The sequence below is a fragment of the Manihot esculenta genome, chromosome 2, assembly GCF_001659605.2.
Source record: "Manihot esculenta cultivar AM560-2 chromosome 2, M.esculenta_v8, whole genome shotgun sequence".
In the NCBI taxonomy this organism is placed as follows: Eukaryota; Viridiplantae; Streptophyta; class Magnoliopsida; order Malpighiales; family Euphorbiaceae; genus Manihot; species Manihot esculenta.
This window is the reverse complement of record NC_035162.2, coordinates 27,633,041-27,649,903: the sequence shown is the minus strand read 5'-3', so window position 1 is coordinate 27,649,903 and position 16,863 is coordinate 27,633,041. Positions and strand designations below refer to the sequence as shown.

The 16,863-nt window shown below is 38.4% G+C and overlaps 2 protein-coding genes across 5 annotated transcripts in view; one reads left to right on the top strand and one right to left on the bottom strand.

Annotated features, from left to right (window-relative positions):
* Nucleotides 1-4,902, bottom strand: part of LOC110609584 (rhodanese-like domain-containing protein 8, chloroplastic) — a 34,114-nt gene extending 29,212 nt beyond the window's left edge. Inside the window, exons 1-3 of one of the 3 annotated variants that reach the window (XM_021749268.2) lie at nucleotides 4,541-4,901; nucleotides 4,266-4,319; nucleotides 2,742-2,891 (exon numbers count right to left, since the gene is read on the bottom strand). In XM_021749268.2, coding sequence (XP_021604960.1) covers nucleotides 2,742-2,891; nucleotides 4,266-4,319; nucleotides 4,541-4,846 — 510 coding nt within the window. In that variant the 5' untranslated portion in view covers nucleotides 4,847-4,901. Of the gene's footprint in view, nucleotides 1-2,741; nucleotides 2,892-4,265; nucleotides 4,320-4,540 lie in introns of all 3 variants that reach the window. The other 2 variants (XM_021749269.2, XM_021749270.2) reach the window with 2 other exon arrangements.
* A 3,967-nt stretch (nucleotides 4,903-8,869) lies between these two features.
* LOC110608432 lies at nucleotides 8,870-16,487 on the top strand. 2 transcript variants are annotated; one of them, XM_043951664.1, is made up of 5 exons: nucleotides 8,870-9,416; nucleotides 11,737-13,100; nucleotides 14,007-14,558; nucleotides 15,777-16,046; nucleotides 16,177-16,487. In XM_043951664.1, exons 1-4 carry the CDS (start codon nucleotides 9,259-9,261, stop codon nucleotides 16,031-16,033), a joined length of 2,331 nt encoding a protein of 776 aa, XP_043807599.1. In that variant the 5' UTR covers nucleotides 8,870-9,258; the 3' UTR covers nucleotides 16,034-16,046; nucleotides 16,177-16,487. The 2 variants fall into 2 exon arrangements, with proteins under 2 accessions (XP_043807599.1, XP_021603348.2); XM_021747656.2 differs by having other exon boundaries at nucleotides 11,737-13,122; nucleotides 13,999-14,558.
* The last annotated feature ends 376 nt before the right edge of the window (nucleotides 16,488-16,863 follow it).

Sequence of the window (16,863 nt, the reverse complement as noted above, 5' to 3'; positions counted from 1 at the left end):
GTCCTTACACTACTGCCCAAAATGGTGTTACTAAACGAAAAAATAGACACCTGTTAAGTAGCCCGATCTCTCTTTTTCACCATGAACCTGCCAAAAACCTATTGGAGAGATGCAATCTTAGCCCCAGCTATGGTTTTAAATAACGGTCGTTATGTTATTTACAAGTTTGGAAGCTAGTCATGGTCGTTAAGGCCGATAAATAACGGCAGAAAAATTTTGTTGCTGTAATGGCTGTTATTGCAGTTACACAACCGTAACAGCCGTTATTAGCCGTGATGTAACGGCCGTAACGACCATTACTTTTCTTTATTTCAAATCAATTGCTCAACTTCAAGAATCTTGCAGAGTGCCTATTTTATTCACCCAGCACCGGCCTTTGTCACATGAAAATATATTGTTAAAGAGGAAAAAAAACTGATTTCTCTACTTTTTCTCTTTAGTCTTTTGTCTTTGGTCTTTAGTTACTCTTTTCATCCAGCAACCAACACTCTCTCCATCTCCAGCACTTCTCCAACTCCAGGCTCCAGCACACAGAGAGTTCTTCTATACTTCTTTTCTTCCATACTTATTTCCAGCCTCCATTTCAACTTTTCAAGCCACAAATTGCCATATTTCTCTTAACTTTTTTTACAGTAGCCTATATACTTCAATTTCTACTCAAAAACCTGTCTTAGACGATCATTCTGGTGGTATTAATTGAGAATTAAGGCAAGTTACTATATATGATGTTTAAAATTTATGGATGTTATGTTTATTTGATATGTTTGCACTTATTATTAAGTTGTATAACTTAGTTTTGATTATATTTTTAAATATCTTTTAATTTCATGAACTTTACAAGTTACAAGTTTATTATAAAATTAAATTTTATGTTGGATGGAATTATTCAAGGCCAGTCTAGTTGCTAAGGGATACACTCAAACCTATAGAGTGGATTACTAGGAGACAATTGTCCCTGTTGCCAAAATGAACTCAATCAGAGTATTGCTATCTTGCACCGCTAATCTTGACTAGAACCTACAACTTGATGTGAAAAATACATTCCTTCACAAAGAATTAGAGGAAGTGTACATAGAAATTCCTCCTATATTTGCTGATGACAAAATACAAGAAAAGGTGTGCAAGCTAAAAAAGGTTTTGTATGGGTTGAAGCAATCATCTAGAGTTTGGTTTGATCGATTCAATAGAGTTGTGATTTCCTTTGACTATCAACAGAGCAATGTTGACCATACCCTATTTATCAGACATCATAAGGGTAAAATTACTTTTTTCATAGTCTACGTTAATAATATAGTAACGACAGGAGATGACACTGAAAAGATAAGTCAGCTGAAGAAGCTTTTGGCTCAGGAGTTTGAAATTAAAGATCCAGAAACACTTTAATATTTCTTGAGAATCGAGGTTGACAAATCAAAGAAGAAAATATTTATTTCTTAGAGAAAATACATTTTGGATCTTTTAGAAGAAACTGATATGTTAGGCTGCAAACCAGCAGAAACTCCCATTAAGAGCAATCACAAGCTACAAGTAGGGAGTGGCGAATCAATGGATATTGGGGGATATCAAAGGTTGGTAAGCAGACTAGTTTATCTTTTGCATACTCGATCAGACATAGCATATGCAGTCAACTTAGTCAGTCAGTTTATGCATGATCCTCGTGAGTCTCATATGAAAGTTGTTTTTCGCATTTTGCAATACTTGAAGTCTGCTTTTGGAAAAGGTTTTCTATTCTCTAAACATAGTCATATCCGCATACACGCATTTACAGATGCAGATTGAGCTGAATCCCTTGATGATAGGAGGTCAACTAGCGGTTACTGCACACTTGTGGGAAGAAACCTTGTTAATTAGAAAAGCAAAAAGCAAAATGTTGTTGCTCAATCAAGTACTGAGGCAGAATATAGAGGGATGGCACAAGGTGTTTGTGAATTCTTATGATTGCAGAGATTATTGGAGGAATTGAAATTGTTGGAGAGGGACAAACTCCTCCTGTACTGTAACAACAAAACTGCTATCAGTATAACTCACAATCTGATTCAGCATGACCGAACGAAACACATAGAGATTGATCGACACTTCATTAAAGATAAGTTAATAAATAGTGTCTTAAGATTAGATCACGTGATTTCTGATGAACAGCTAGCTGATATATTTACCAAAAAGCTCAACAACAAGACCTATCACATCTCGATTTGCAAGTTGGGCATGTGTGATATATGTGCACCAACTTGAGGGGAGTATTGACCAATATAGAAGGTTCCTAATTAGGAGGATTCAGATCTTTGGGATTCTAATTAGGCTTAATTATAGGAATTTTATTCTTATTGTAAATATTTCTAATTTAGATTGATTCTTTGTGTATAAATACTCAAACCTTATAAAGATCAATTCAATCGGAATAGAATAAAAAATTTCTCACAAAATTCTTCACTTAAAGTTCAATTTTGTGATTCTTTAAATACAATAATATTTTTATTATGTCATTGGTCCCATGTATCAGATTTAACAATCTATCTTAACATTTGTTTGGGTCCATGTGAATAACTTTGGACTCGATTAATCAAATTGAAAAAGTGAGTGGCTGGCCAAACGACAAATTTTTTTTATGCACTTGGTTGAATTTTGAGTATATTTCAATCACAAGGAAAATAGCAACTTTCAATAAAGAAGCAGTAAGCCTCACTCTCTTATTTCACTTAATAGGTTGTCTCCTCCCACATGATGCAAAATTTATTTCTTGCCTGAACTAATGAGGGTTTGTAGCGCAGCTTTAATTTTGGGAAGGCATGGCCATTTATTGCTGGAGACACTTGAACCAATATATCAGAAAATCTGATATCTTCTCTTAACCATTCAACATATGCAAGAGCATCTTTTGATGGTCCACTGAACTGCAAAATGACACGGAACATTAGAAGAAAATATTAAGATACAACAAATTTTTGCACATTTTGTACCCAGAATATTTTGGCTTACTCATAATGACATTCATGCTAAGCTAAAAGTGATTTTCCTTAACTTGTCCTTTGCAAAGAAAAGGTCCATTTAATTAAGAAGAGAAACAGTTTGTTGGCTGCCAGCGGTAATTGCATTATGAAAAAGGTTAACTTACCATGAAGCCATATTCATCACTGACCGCATTCCATTACCTCCAGTTTAACTTATTGTTTGCAGAACATTTGACGTTATACTTAGCCACATCATAATAATATCAGTTAAACAGATTTAATACTAGTTGATCAATACCACAGATGCATCCACTATACATAGGTATATTGACAGTTGGACAAGTGACCTTTTTGAAGCACTATTCAAATAAAATAATCAGCTTTCAAGTGGTAGATGCATGGAGTACGCATTAACCATTGGATCAGCAATGTAGCATAGGTCATAGAAATGGAAGAACATATACGGATAAACATCATGTGTCATAGGACTTTGAGGTTCAGGGGAATGAATTCAAGACAACACATGAAAGAAGAGATGCATTAGAATATATTTAATAAGGAAAACAATACGACATTAAGGATGTAAAAAAAAGTACATGTTTTATTTCCATAAAACATAGAATATCTTACGGCTGAAGTCATCTGTTACAGATACATTCATTGGCAAACACTACAAGAGGTGTGAAGAAGCAAGGACTTAAGGCTCTTGGAGGTTTAATTGCAGCAGAAAACAGCTTCGGATAAACTTCAGCAGAAAGCTGGAGTTGAATTACTCACAGGTTAGGACTCTTTTATTTTTAGATTATAGCTAGAGTTTAATTACTTACAGATTAGGACTACTTTTACTTACAGATTAGGATTAAATTCTTTAAGAGTATTATTGCCTTAAGATTTTATTCAAAGTAGACTTCTATTTCAGCCAAGTAACTCTTTACTATAGAAAGAGCATTGCAGCCATCAATAAAGGCATGAATCAGATTAATTACAATTTCCTGTGAGATTAGAGACTCTCTCCTTAAACGAGTCTTGAGGTTTTTGCAGCTCCCTCCAACGAACTCTTCATCAGCGACTCCTCTGTTTCAACTAAGAAAAGGCTACTGTTTCAACTCTAATTACCATTATTTATTGGAAGAGGTTTGGTCGCCCCACCCCCCAAAAAATAAGATTTCTGGCTCCGCTACCAAGGTGTAAAGAAATAAAGCACATTTATGAAACAAAGAAGAACAAGACGCATCGAATCAGAGAATTATAAGTAGATTAGATGATCAAAGCATAAAAATATGGTGACTAGAGAGAATAAAAGCTCAGAAACAATACCTGGGCATTAATGCCTTGTTCACTCAGATAAATGCGGCCATGTATGTCAAGATCCTGATGACACAAATAAGCAGAAAGGATCAGTTTCAAGCAAAAAAGAAATTGAGAGGCTTTTACTTTCTAAATACTTGCGTTCCATCTTAAAAGAATTGCACATTTGTGAAGATTATTAGAAACTTAAATATGATATATAAAATGTCCAAAGCAAAGTCCAAATTCACATTGTAAGAGCAATGAGAGAAAAATGCTGTTAGGAAATGAAAACTAGTGAAAACCTTCAAGAAAGAGAGGTGCTTCGCAACTTCATCATGGGGATTTTCGATAAACACAAATCGATAAAAATTCACAACCACGAAATCATCTGAAGGCACCGCCACACTAGAATTTGGAGAAATTGCGAAGTTCCGATTCCTTGTCGTCTCGCTCTTCACCACTGCTTGACTACATTTTGAGCGGGTAAGCGAATTAAGAGTATAGAATATTTTGGAATGGAGAGGAAAGTTGTGAGTAAGAGAAATTCTATATCTGTTCGTAACTGCAGCTGAGGAAGGAGCAGAGAGACGGGCACAGCAAACTGTCATCCTCTCGCTGCTCTCTCCGTAACCGTATCCTCTACCGTAAACATACTAGTTTTCATTTGAATAGAAATTAGTTGTACGGGTGGTGGATTCCACAGTTATTTTTTATTTCTGTGATATATTTTTATATTTTTAATTTTAAAATTAAAATAAAAATAAAAATACATTAATGATGTAAATTTTTAAATTATTTATGACATGTATAATTAAATTTTATGACTAAAAAACTCGCGGTTTAACCCATGTTTAAGTAATATTTTATAAATTAATATACTTTAATTTATAACAAAAAATATAATATTTTTCACGAGATTTTTCTCTATTATATATTATTAGTAAATTATACATATTAGTTTTTATATTTTTAAATTTAATTCTTAAAATTTTATTTAATTAAATAAAATAATATCTTTGTGCTTTATATTTTTAATTCAATTAAATTTTTATATTTTTATAAATTACTCAATATTGTAATATATTTATATTTATAAATTAATCTTTTTATTTATGAAATTTTAGTATTTTCTAATTGAAAAACAATAAAATAAAAAATCATTTTATTCTAATTAAATTAAAAAATAAATCACTGATAAAAGAAAAGTTAGATCGAAAAAAATTTCTCACTATTAGTATGAGTTAGGTTGCGTCAAGATTTTGAATTTAATTTTTATTTTATTATTTTATTATATATTAAAATAAATAAATATGAGATATTAGTTTATAAAAAAAATATATAAGTACTTATTTATAAGCAATTATAATCTTAAATATAATTAAATGAATTATTTTATTATAAAATAAAATTTTATAACTGAATTTAAAAATATATAGTGTAAATTATATGTTTTATTAAATTTAAAGAATTAAAATATAATTTAATCTAAATTTTTAAATCTCATGACCAAACCATGATAACAGCTCAAGCCAATCCCAAATCAATCAAAAAAGTGCATCAGCATGTGGAGACCATCAACAGACACCGTACCGTACATCAAGAAGTCGAGCTATAAGCCACCAATTCGAGCAGTAAGCCACCATCAAGAAGATACCAAGGCATCATTGGTCCAACCCCAATACACAAAGACAAGCCACCCAAAGCATATGACTGCTGTATATATAAGAAAAAACAAGAATTCATAAAATCACAATCAATTAATCCATCCAATGACTCAACAAGAACATGCCTTCCAACCATTATCAACAGCAAACAAAGCTGCTTCCTTAGCATAAAACCTATAGAAAATAAATTTATATCCGTTTAGGGTAGGTACTGGTTCGAAGGCGCTATATTTTATTAAAATTTTGATTAAATGTTCTATTTTTATATATTTTATGTTATATTTTTTTCGTTTTACAAAGGCCAATAATTAGGGAATACACATCTATTAGACAATTATAATTAGCACCTAGTAATAATTAATTTTGTTGATGACTAATATTGTTTTGAATTTAATAAAAAAGATAAAGATGTAAAAATATTTTAATTTTAATTTTAATTTTAATTTTAATACACATTTTGCATATTTATTTATTATCAAATTATTTTTAATTTTGATAACTTGATAATAAAATCCTGTTAAAAATTACAAATTATTATTTATTTGTTAGTTTAGAAAAGCTAATAATCATGAAACTTATATAAATAAAATACATGTGTATTTTATAAATTATTAACTATTATTAAAGAGTTCAGAGATTATATATTAACTCTAATGAGCAACAAGTCATAAAAATTAACTGTTATAAAACGCTTGATATTTATTATAATTTTTTATTTTTTGTATTGAAATAAATACACATTTGAATTTGAAATAATGAACGTCTAATAATAAAAATCACATATGATGATTTTAGTACACTTAAAATTATTTTTTAAAACTTTAAAAGAGATACTTTATATCATAAAAATTATTAAAAAATAAAATAAAAAATAATAAAAACTAAATAAGAATAATTTATTTAAGTATTAATTAATTGAATAATTAAATTGAAAAAATAAAAAATAACTGAATTAAAAAAAGGAAAAACGGAAATCCTCGTGGTTTCCCTCAAAAGAAAAAACAATATATTTTTATTACTATTTTCTTACCTTTTTTATTTCGACACCCATTTAATCTTTTTTTTCTCAAAAAACTCTACCTAAATAGTTTTTTTTTTCTCTTATCTTTGTGGCAGCCAATTTTCTCCCCGCTCTCTAAATTCTCTCAATTAAAAAAATCTCTCTCATCCTTCAATTTTGTGATTCTTTAAATACAATAATATTTTATGAACTCTCTGATATGATCAAGAAACTCCTTGACAACCCCTCCTAAACAACCTATGAGCCTGCAAGGCAGATGTCAAACCTCTAGGCATACCTGACTTATCTCCTCAAAAGATGACCTCCAATCCATCTTGTTCTCTGAACCTAACTACTTTATCTCTGCAGTCTAAGGTAGCACATGAGTAGAGAGCTAATCCATCCCTAGAATGACATCAAAATCAATCAAATCTAAAACCACGAGATCAGTTGGAAGGCACCTATCCTCAACTATAACTGGACTGAACCGACAGACTGACTCTGCCACAAAATGATCACACTTGAGCCCACTCTTGAGCCCACTAACCCAAAGAGGACACTCTTACCTAGAAGCTATTAAACCCAAACTGTCTATGGCTCTCGGAAAAACAAAGGAATGAGAGGTACCAAAGTCCATAAGAGCATACACATCAAAACACCCAATAGTGAGTTTACTTGACAGCACTGTGTTTGATATGTTGGCTTCCTGCTGTGTCATGGTGAAGATCCGTGCTGGGGCTGAAGGACCTTCCCATTGGGAACTTGCTGAAGAAGAGGTTGTCCCTCTCCCTTTACCTGGCCCTTTGCCCTGTGATGTGGCTAAAGCTGCTAGTTGAGCCATGCTGCCAGAAGCCATCTATTGAGACTGTGTCATCCTATCTGCATTGGGACACTCATGCGCCATGTGTCCTTATTGTCCATATCTATAACAAGCTATAGTCCCAAACTGACAAAGCCCTTTGTGCAGCTTACCACACCTCACACATCTAGAGCTATCTGAACTAGAGCTTGAACCACTACCCATTCCCAGACCAGACTTCAACCTATTCCAGAACTTGTTCTTCTTAGTCTTCTTAGTGGATCTACTCCGCTTTTTACTTTCCATGGCAGCTGCACTCAGAGAAGAGAGATCAAACCTTCCTGTACTTAAGGTTTTGGAACCTGATGACTATGCCATCTACAGCTTCACTGTTCCCTTATGATGGCACTAACCTCCATCTTTCTAGTTGCATCCACTATAGTGTGGAAACACTCTTTCTCTGCTGCTAAGATCAGGGAGGAATACATAGAGAGGAGTTTCATGGTATACCTCCTAGCCGTCTTCTGGTTAGTTTCATAAGCATGACCCACATACTAAAGCAACTCCATAAACTTGTCTGTGTACTCATCCACACTCATTTCTTCAATCTGCCTAAACTGTTCAAACTCTATCACCTTCAACTCTCTTAAACTGTCTGGAAAAGCCCACCCTGCAAACTCATTTGCAAACTGCTTCCAGGATAAGTCATCCAGCCTTTGGGTCCATATAATTATTAAACCACTCCTTTGCCTTTTTGCACTTCAGAGTGAACCCCACCATCTGAATGGCTCTACTGTCACTAGCCCCTAACTCATCAGCTATCATTTTCACTGCTTTAATGTACTCAAACGGGTCATCACCCTCTTTATACTTAAGAGCATCCAACTTCAGGTAATCCGTCATTTTGACCTTATTCTTTGCTGATGGGTTAGATTTGGGTGGTTGGGTTTCAGGAATTACTGGTTTTGCTGAGGGAGGAGGAGGTAGTGCAGCACTCCTTGGGTTAGGGTTTGCCAGATTCTGGTAATGGGGTAGAGGTGAAAACAGAGGGTAGGGTGGATATGGTGAGTAGTAGGGAGGATAGGGCATGTATGAGGGGTATGGGTGGTAGCTAGAGTAATCTGATATACCTCCCATAAGATATCCAGGTCCCTATGGGTAGGTGTTACGAGACCCTTGCAGGTGTATACTCGTAACCAGCATAAGCATCAGCCACGTGTAATGCTTATGGAAGTTGAGGATTGAAGCAGTTAGTCATGTTCAGTTTCTAGTTTATTTGTTGAATATTTCTTTATGCATTATGTTAGTGTTTCCATTATATTAGGAAGGTATTTTTCAGATTCTGTTATTTCCCTTATTCTAGGAAGTAGTGGCCATGATCAAGTCATGATCCTCCCTTATTCTAGGAAGTAGTGGCCATGATCAAGTTATGATCCTTTGATGTACCCTATAAATATTTGCATAAACATCAATGAAGAATCAACTTGGAATTTCATTCAGTCTTTGAGTACTTTACACTCAAGAGGTTTAAGGCTCCCTATTTGAGCCGAATCGTTAATGACCCGAGCAAACAAAAAGAAATCTAACCCAAACACCCAAACACCTACCCAACCATCTACACTTAGACCCCAAACAAGATCCTTGGCCCGGGGCCCTAACATTTTGGTATCAGAGCCGACTGTTATGGGGGACTCTGTTCAAGACCAGCTTACTAAATGTAACGACCCGAAAATCGGACCGCTACCGGCGCTAGGATCCAGATCGGCTTAAGGCCGCCGGGACCCGTAGCAAGCCTGACATGTAACCTGTAAACCTGTTTAATCCCATACATGATCAACAATCATACATAAAAATTTAAAACTTTTCCTTTAAACATCCAACTCAACCTGAACATACATGTACATAGTCATGATCCCTCTGTGGGATCTCATAAATGCCCCAACGGGCGATACAACATGAGATGAGTTGGCTAACGTTCTGTATCATTAAATATCTAAGATCATGCATCAACAAGGGATTACAATACTCATAGGGTCAAGCACATCTATAACCTCAATATACCTCATTACATAACATACTGAAATCTCTCACATTACATCATAGTACAATCGTCATGTCCACAATCTAACTATTACATAGACATACTTCAAAACTCTGGCTAACCTTCTAGTCTACCCTGTACCTGCACATCTGGGGTTAGGGGAGAGGGGTGAGCTACAAAGCCCAGTGAGCAGAATAGTAGAAAACAATATATTAAAATTTCATGCTTTCATGGAATGCAGCACATCACAACAAATCACATCTCGGATGGTATTGTCACCAATAGTCCTCTACATAGTCCAACTGTGCCGGGACGTAGAATGGGTACAACCGGTCTTTCTCTTAACATAACATATCATACAGTCCAACTGTGCCAGGGACGTAGAATGGGTACAACCTGGACTTCCTCTTACATCATGCCAGGGACGTAGAATGGGTACAACCTGGACTTCCATACTATATCATGCCATAACATCATCATATCATATGAGGACTAAAGGATCATCCAATAACCAATCCATATCAACATCAATATCATAAATGCAATGCAACATATTCGTGAATACTAATGCAAACAACCTACTATATCTCATGGCATTCATGATGCATGGATCATGCTCAAAATTCATAATTTCATTTATTTTAAAACTTAAGGTTTATTCCACTCACCTCTGGCTAGCTCTGACAAACTCTGTAGCAGCTGGCTCACTGCTGGGGTCCTCGGTTCCTCGGGTCCGAACCTACACAGGTGGACTCCAATGAGGGACCAAACATACATAAACATAACTCTAATATATTCCCCAAAAACCCCCTAAAACATCATGAAACAACCATAGAAAAACATGCAAGAAATGGCTGAACAGGGCACTTTCGGCGGCAGGTTCGGCGGCCGAAAGTCCCTCCAGAGCCGAAAGTCAGGCAGGTTCGGCGGCACCTTCGGCGGCCGAAACTCCCAGACAGAGACGAAACTCATGCATGTTCGGCGGCACCTTCGGCGGCCGAAAGTCCCAGATAGAGACGAAAGTCTCCTTTCGGGGGCAACTTTGGCAGCCGAAAGGCCTGCCTCCACAAGGGGGTTCGGCGGCCGAAACTCCCTTCGGCAGCCGAACCTGGTTTCTCCCAGAATGGCAGAAACTCAGCTCTCCTATGCACATTTCGCCTCCCAAGCTCAAATCATGCATACCACTCAACCAAAACATGCATACAAGCTCCTAAGGGCCTCAAACAAGCATATACCCCAACTACAACACTTCAAACATACTCAAACATGCCACATTGCTCAAAAATCCCATAAAACCTAACATAGCTCAACTAACTTAAACATGCATTTCTACCCCATAAGACTTCATAAAACTTGTTTAAAACATATAAGGAGCTTAAGATCGGCCCTTACCTCTTGGAGATCGAGAGGAAGACGACCTAAACTTGGAGATCCACGAAAATGAGCTCCTGAGTTCCCAAAGCTCCAAAACTTGTTTCAAAAGTTCAAAATCTTCAATGCAAGCTTAAAACTCAAGAAAAATGGTGGGGATTTGAAGGAAAAACACTAGATCTGGGGAGAGGGAGGTCGGAAGCTAGCTATGGCCGAAAATGGGAGAAAGCTCGCCCATATCGGCTAAGTGACCCTTTTATAGTGGCTGGCCAGGCCACGTTCGGGGGCCGAAAGTGCTTCCTCATGCATGCCATGTTCGGCGGCCGAACTTGGGTTTCGGCGGCCGAACCTGAACTTCCCTCACTCCTGCTTTCGGGGGCCTAACGTGCCTCCAAAACGCATGCATATTCGGCGGCCGAACTTGACTTTCGGCGGCCGAACCTGGGTTTTCCTCCAAAGACTTCTCATGCAAAAACTCATTTAATTTTTTATACTTAAAACCATGAAATACCTTAAAACATTTTATGAAAACATGTTTCTACCCTACTAGAGGCTTTCGACATCCGAGATTCCACCGGACGGTAGGAATTCCGATACCGGAGTCTAGCCGGGTATTACACTAAACTTCTCAATATCGTCCTTTCTGAGCAGCAGGCTAATCAACTTCGCCATGATAAAGTTGAGCAGCTCCATGCTAAGATGGATGCCATGTCCCTTGATTTAAACTCAGTTAAACAGGCTTGTTCTACTTCTCCCGAAGCGGAAAGCCAAGCTCGACCAAGGCGTGACAAGGGAACAGTTGGAACCTCCAGTTCTGTGACTACTCGCGATTGCTCCTTTGTGCCCAAATACACCAAACTGGACTTCCCTCGCTATAACGGCACGGAAGATCCTCTTGGGTGGATTAGCAGGTGTCAACACTTCTTCAAGCATCAGTCCACTCCTGATGATGAACAAGTGGGACTGGCTTCTTACCACCTTGAAGGAATTGCCCAATTGTGGTACTTACAGTTAATCCAGGATGTTCCAAATCCTACTTGGGTTGAGTTTGTTGACCAATGTAATCTTCGTTTTGGACCCCCTATTCGCAGCAACAAGTTAGGGGAGCTTGCCAAATTGAAGCAGACAGGAACGGTGGAGGATTATCAAACTAAATTTGAGATTTTGGTTTCGAGGGCTGGTACCTTAGGTTCCAATCAGAAAGTTCAGTTGTATATTAGTGGATTACAGGAATACATAGCAGTGGAAGTCGAGCTACACCAGCCAAAAGACTTAGCCACCGCCATGAGTATGTCACGCCTGTATGAACGCAAGCTCTACTCCAAGAGTGTTACCCAACGCGAGGTCAGACGTCCTGCTCCCCTTTCAGAACACCGCCCTTGCCGTACCATCAAACGACTCACCCCAGACGAAATGGATGAGAGACAGAAGAAAGGACTGTGCTTTAACTGTGATGAGCCGTTTGTACGCGGACGTCAATGCAAACACCTATTTTTGATTGATCTGGATGACGACAGTAAGTCTGATGCGGAGTCTGATTCCGATTCTCCACCAGAAATCTCTCTCCATGCCATCACTGGAACTCGCAATTCCCAGTCTATGCAACTTCTAGGTTGTTGGCACGGTAGGCAAGTACTGATCTTGGTTGATTCGGGAAGCACCCATAGTTTTGTCTCGAATTCGGTGGTGGCCGATTTGCAGGTTACAGTGGATGCGAAGGATGGGTTACGGGTGAAAGTTGCGAACGGTGAACAACTTCACAGTCCTGGTCTTTGCAAAGGCGCACCGATTGAATTGGGAAACTCTGTTTTCACAGTGGATTTATTTGTGTTACAGCTCACTGGTTTTGACTTGGTCTTCGGTGTTAATTGGCTAGCTACTCTGGGCCCCATCTTATGGGATTTTAACTCCATGTGGATGTCTTTCTTTGTTAATGGGAAACAGGTGGCTCTTACGGGTATAGACAGCAAATCAGAAACAAATTCATCCCTCAATTCCCTTTCACCATCTGCTGCTCGCGATCATCATCTGCGCCAATTATTAGCTGATTTTGCTGCAATCTTTGAAGCTCCCACATGTCTCCTACCTGCTCGCCACTGTGACCACAGGATTCCTCTAGCTCCAAATACCAAACCCGTAGTGGTCCATCCTTACCGATACCCACACAACCAAAAAGATGAGATCGAGCGACAGTGTACTGCTATGCTGAATCAAGGGATTATTCGTCCCAGCCGATCACCTTTTTCTTCTCCGATACTTCTGGTTCCTAAAGCTGACAAAACTTGGCGCCTATGCGTGGATTACAGGGAACTTAATGCAAGAACTATCAAAGACAAATTTCCAATTCCTGTGATTGAAGAGCTTCTGGACGAATTGGGAGGGGCAAAGTATTTCACCAAATTGGATTTGGTTTCTGGGTACTTCCAAGTTAGCATGCATCCACCAGACATTGAGAAGACCGCATTCAGAACTCACCATGGCCATTTTGAATTTTTGGTCATGCCATTCGGGCTGTCAAATGCTCCTTCCACATTCCAGGCTTTAATGAATGAGGTATTTCATGCCCACTTGCGCAAATTTGTTTTAGTCTTCTTTGACGACATTCTGATTTTCAGTAAATCTTGGGATGACCATATGCAACATCTGCGACAAGTGTTTAGCCTCTTGGCAGAAAACAAATTGTTCTTGAAACGGTCCAAGTGTACCTTTGCCCAAACGGAAGTTTCTTATTTGGGTCATGTCATTTCACATGAAGGCGTTCAGGTTGACAAATCCAAAATTTCGGCTATTACTGATTGGCCGCGACCAGTTTCTATTCGAGGCTTGCGGGGTTTTTTGGGTCTTGTTGGTTACTACCGTAAGTTTGTCTTCAATTTTGGCCTTATTGCTGCTCCCCTCACAGCTATGTTGCGAAAGAACTCCTTCCACTGGACCGATGATGCGGTTAAGGCTTTTGAAGAGTTGAAAAGGGCACTCACCACTACTCCAATTTTAGCTCTTCCTAACTTTGAGCTAATGTTTATTCTTGAGTGTGATGCTTCTGAATCAGGAATTGGGGCTGTTCTATTACAGGAGACTAAACCTGTGGCATTTTTTAGCCGAGCTCTTGCGACTCGTCACACCAAATTGCCAGCATATGAAAGGGAGTTGATCGGTCTAGTCAAAGCAATTAAACATTGGCAGTCTTATCTTTGGGGCAAAAAGTTTTTGGTGCGCACAGATCATTACACCTTAAAATTTTTGCTTGAACAAAGGTCACTTTCCTCTTCACAACAGTACTGGGTGAGCAAACTACTGCCTTTTGACTTCACTGTAGAGTACAAGGCGGGTAAGTCGAATATTGTGGCCAATGCACTGTCGCGCCGAGATTCCGATCAACCATGTTTTCTTGCTCTCTCTATGCCCCAGCTGGATTTGTTTGATGATATCCGCCAGGAACAGCAACAGTCCCCTGACGTCCAGCACCTCATCTCAGCGGTTCTTGATCACTCAGCTGCCGCAACATGGACATTCAAACAAGGTCTTCTTTTCTTTAAAGACCGGGTTTTTATTCCACATGGCTCACCAACAATACCTCTGGTTATAGCTGCACTTCACAATCAGGGTCATGAAGGATATCAGAAAACGCTGCACCGAGTTACACGGGATTTCTTCTGGAAAGGGATGAAAAAAATGGTGCAGGATTTCATTCGAGCTTGTCCTGTTTGCCAACGCCACAAAACAGAATCATTGCAACCAGCAGGTCTGCTGCAACCACTGCCGATTCCACAACAAATATGGGCAGATGTGTCTCTTGATTTTATTGAAGGCCTTCCAACTTCTAGAGGCAAAAATGTGATTTTAGTCGTTATTGACAGGTTCTCTAAATACGGGCATTTTTTGGCACTTTCTCACCCTTATACTGCTGTGGGTGTTGCGCGTATTTTCTTTGATAACATTTTCAAGCTTCACGGACTACCGGAAACCATGGTCAGTGATCGCGATGTTACATTTACTAGCATTTTTTGGACTGAATTATTCAAGTTGTCTGGTACTAAACTGTGTTTTAGTTCAGCTTATCATCCACAATCGGATGGTCAAACAGAGGTCACTAATCGTACAGTGGAAATGTATTTACGCTGCTTCTCTAGTTCTCATCCCCACAAATGGTGTGATTGGCTTTCTTGGGCTGAATTTTGCTACAACACCAGCTACCATTCAGCTCTTAAATCCACTCCATTTGAGACTGTCTATGGGCGTGCTTCACCTAGACTCCTTTCTTACTTGGCTGGCAATTCCACTGTAGAGACTGTGGATGTTATTTTACAGCAACGTGACTCAATGTTGCAGCTCCTACGCAACAACCTTCAATTGGCTCAAAACAGAATGAAACTTCATTATGATCGTTCTCACCGGCCATTGGAGATTAATGTTGGTGATGTCGTTCTACTCCGACTCCAGCCATACCGTCAGTCATCCATTGCCTCAAGAAAAAATCAGAAATTGGCTGCCAAATATTATGGTCCTTTTGAGGTTTTAGAGCGCATTGGCTCTATGGCTTATCGGTTGAAGCTTCTCCCTGATTCCAAATTACATCCAGTCTTTCATGTCTCCACAATCAAGCCATATCATTCTGATTCTGGAAATTTTGAAACGATTCTCCCTCCTATTACTGAACAGCAATCTTTGGTTCCCTTTGCTATTTTGGGACAGCGTTGTCGTTCGGGAAAACAGGAAGTCTTGGTCCATTGGAGCCAATCTTCCCCAGCTGATTCCTCTTGGGAAAATGTTCAGGATTTGCTGGCACGCTTTCCAGATTTTACACTTGCGGACAAGCTTCCTAACGGGGCGGGAAGTACCGTTACGAGACCCTTGCAGGTGTATACTCGTAACCAGCAGAAGCATCAGCCACGTGTAATGCTTATGGAAGTTGAGGATTGAAGCAGTTAGTCATGTTCAGTTTCTAGTTTATTTGTTGAATATTTCTTTATGCATTATGTTAGTGTTTCCATTATATTAGGAACGTATTTTTCAGATTCTGTTATTTCCCTTATTCTAGGAAGTAGTGGCCATGATCAAGTCATGATCCTCCCTTATTCTAGGAAGTAGTGGCCATGATCAAGTCATGATCCTCCCTTATTCTAGGAAGTAATGGCCATGATCAAGTTATGATCCTTTGATGTACCCTATAAATATTTGCATAAACATCAATGAAGAATCAACTTGGAATTTCATTCAGTCTTTGAGTACTTTACACTCAAGAGGTTTAAGGCTCCCTCTTTGAGCCGAATCGTTAATGACCCGAGCAAACAAAAAGAAATCTAACCCAAACACCCAAACACCTACCCAACCATCTACACTTAGACCCCAAACAAGATCCTTGGCCCGGGACCCTAACAGTAGGGTTGGTACTGAGGTGGATAGGCGGGTCCTGAGGCCTAAGCGCCTCCTATTCCTCCTACAGACTCTCCTACACCCTCTCCTTCAAAGCTCATACCCAAACTTCCATCTCTCCTCTGATCACTACCTACTGTTTCCCTAATATCTGCAGACATCTTACCCGGCTCTATTCTCCTTCTATTTACATCAAAAGACCTTCTAGGGTCCCTTGACATTTCACCCCTGTTATTTCTACTTGACCGCGCTCTTGACGAAGCAGTAAGGGGAAGGGCATTTATACTCTCATTTTTAGGTGGGACTCCAGTCAACCGTGTAGACTGACGTGAGCCTCCCATCCTGTTTTTTGAAAACAACATTTAAACACATAGACA

Bases quoted from the DNA above. Each gene is read 5' to 3' on its own strand.
- LOC110608432 (XM_021747656.2), top strand. From the start codon at position 9,259: ATGACCCGAGCAAACAAAAAGAAATCTAACCCAAACACCCAAACACCT. The intron at 9,417-11,736 runs ATGTAACGACCC...GTATTACACTAA, and splicing joins GTTCAAGACCAGCTTACTAA to ACTTCTCAATATCGTCCTTT. The intron at 13,123-13,998 runs TGCTGCTCGCGA...TTTTGGCCTTAT, and splicing joins CTCAATTCCCTTTCACCATC to TGCTGCTCCCCTCACAGCTA.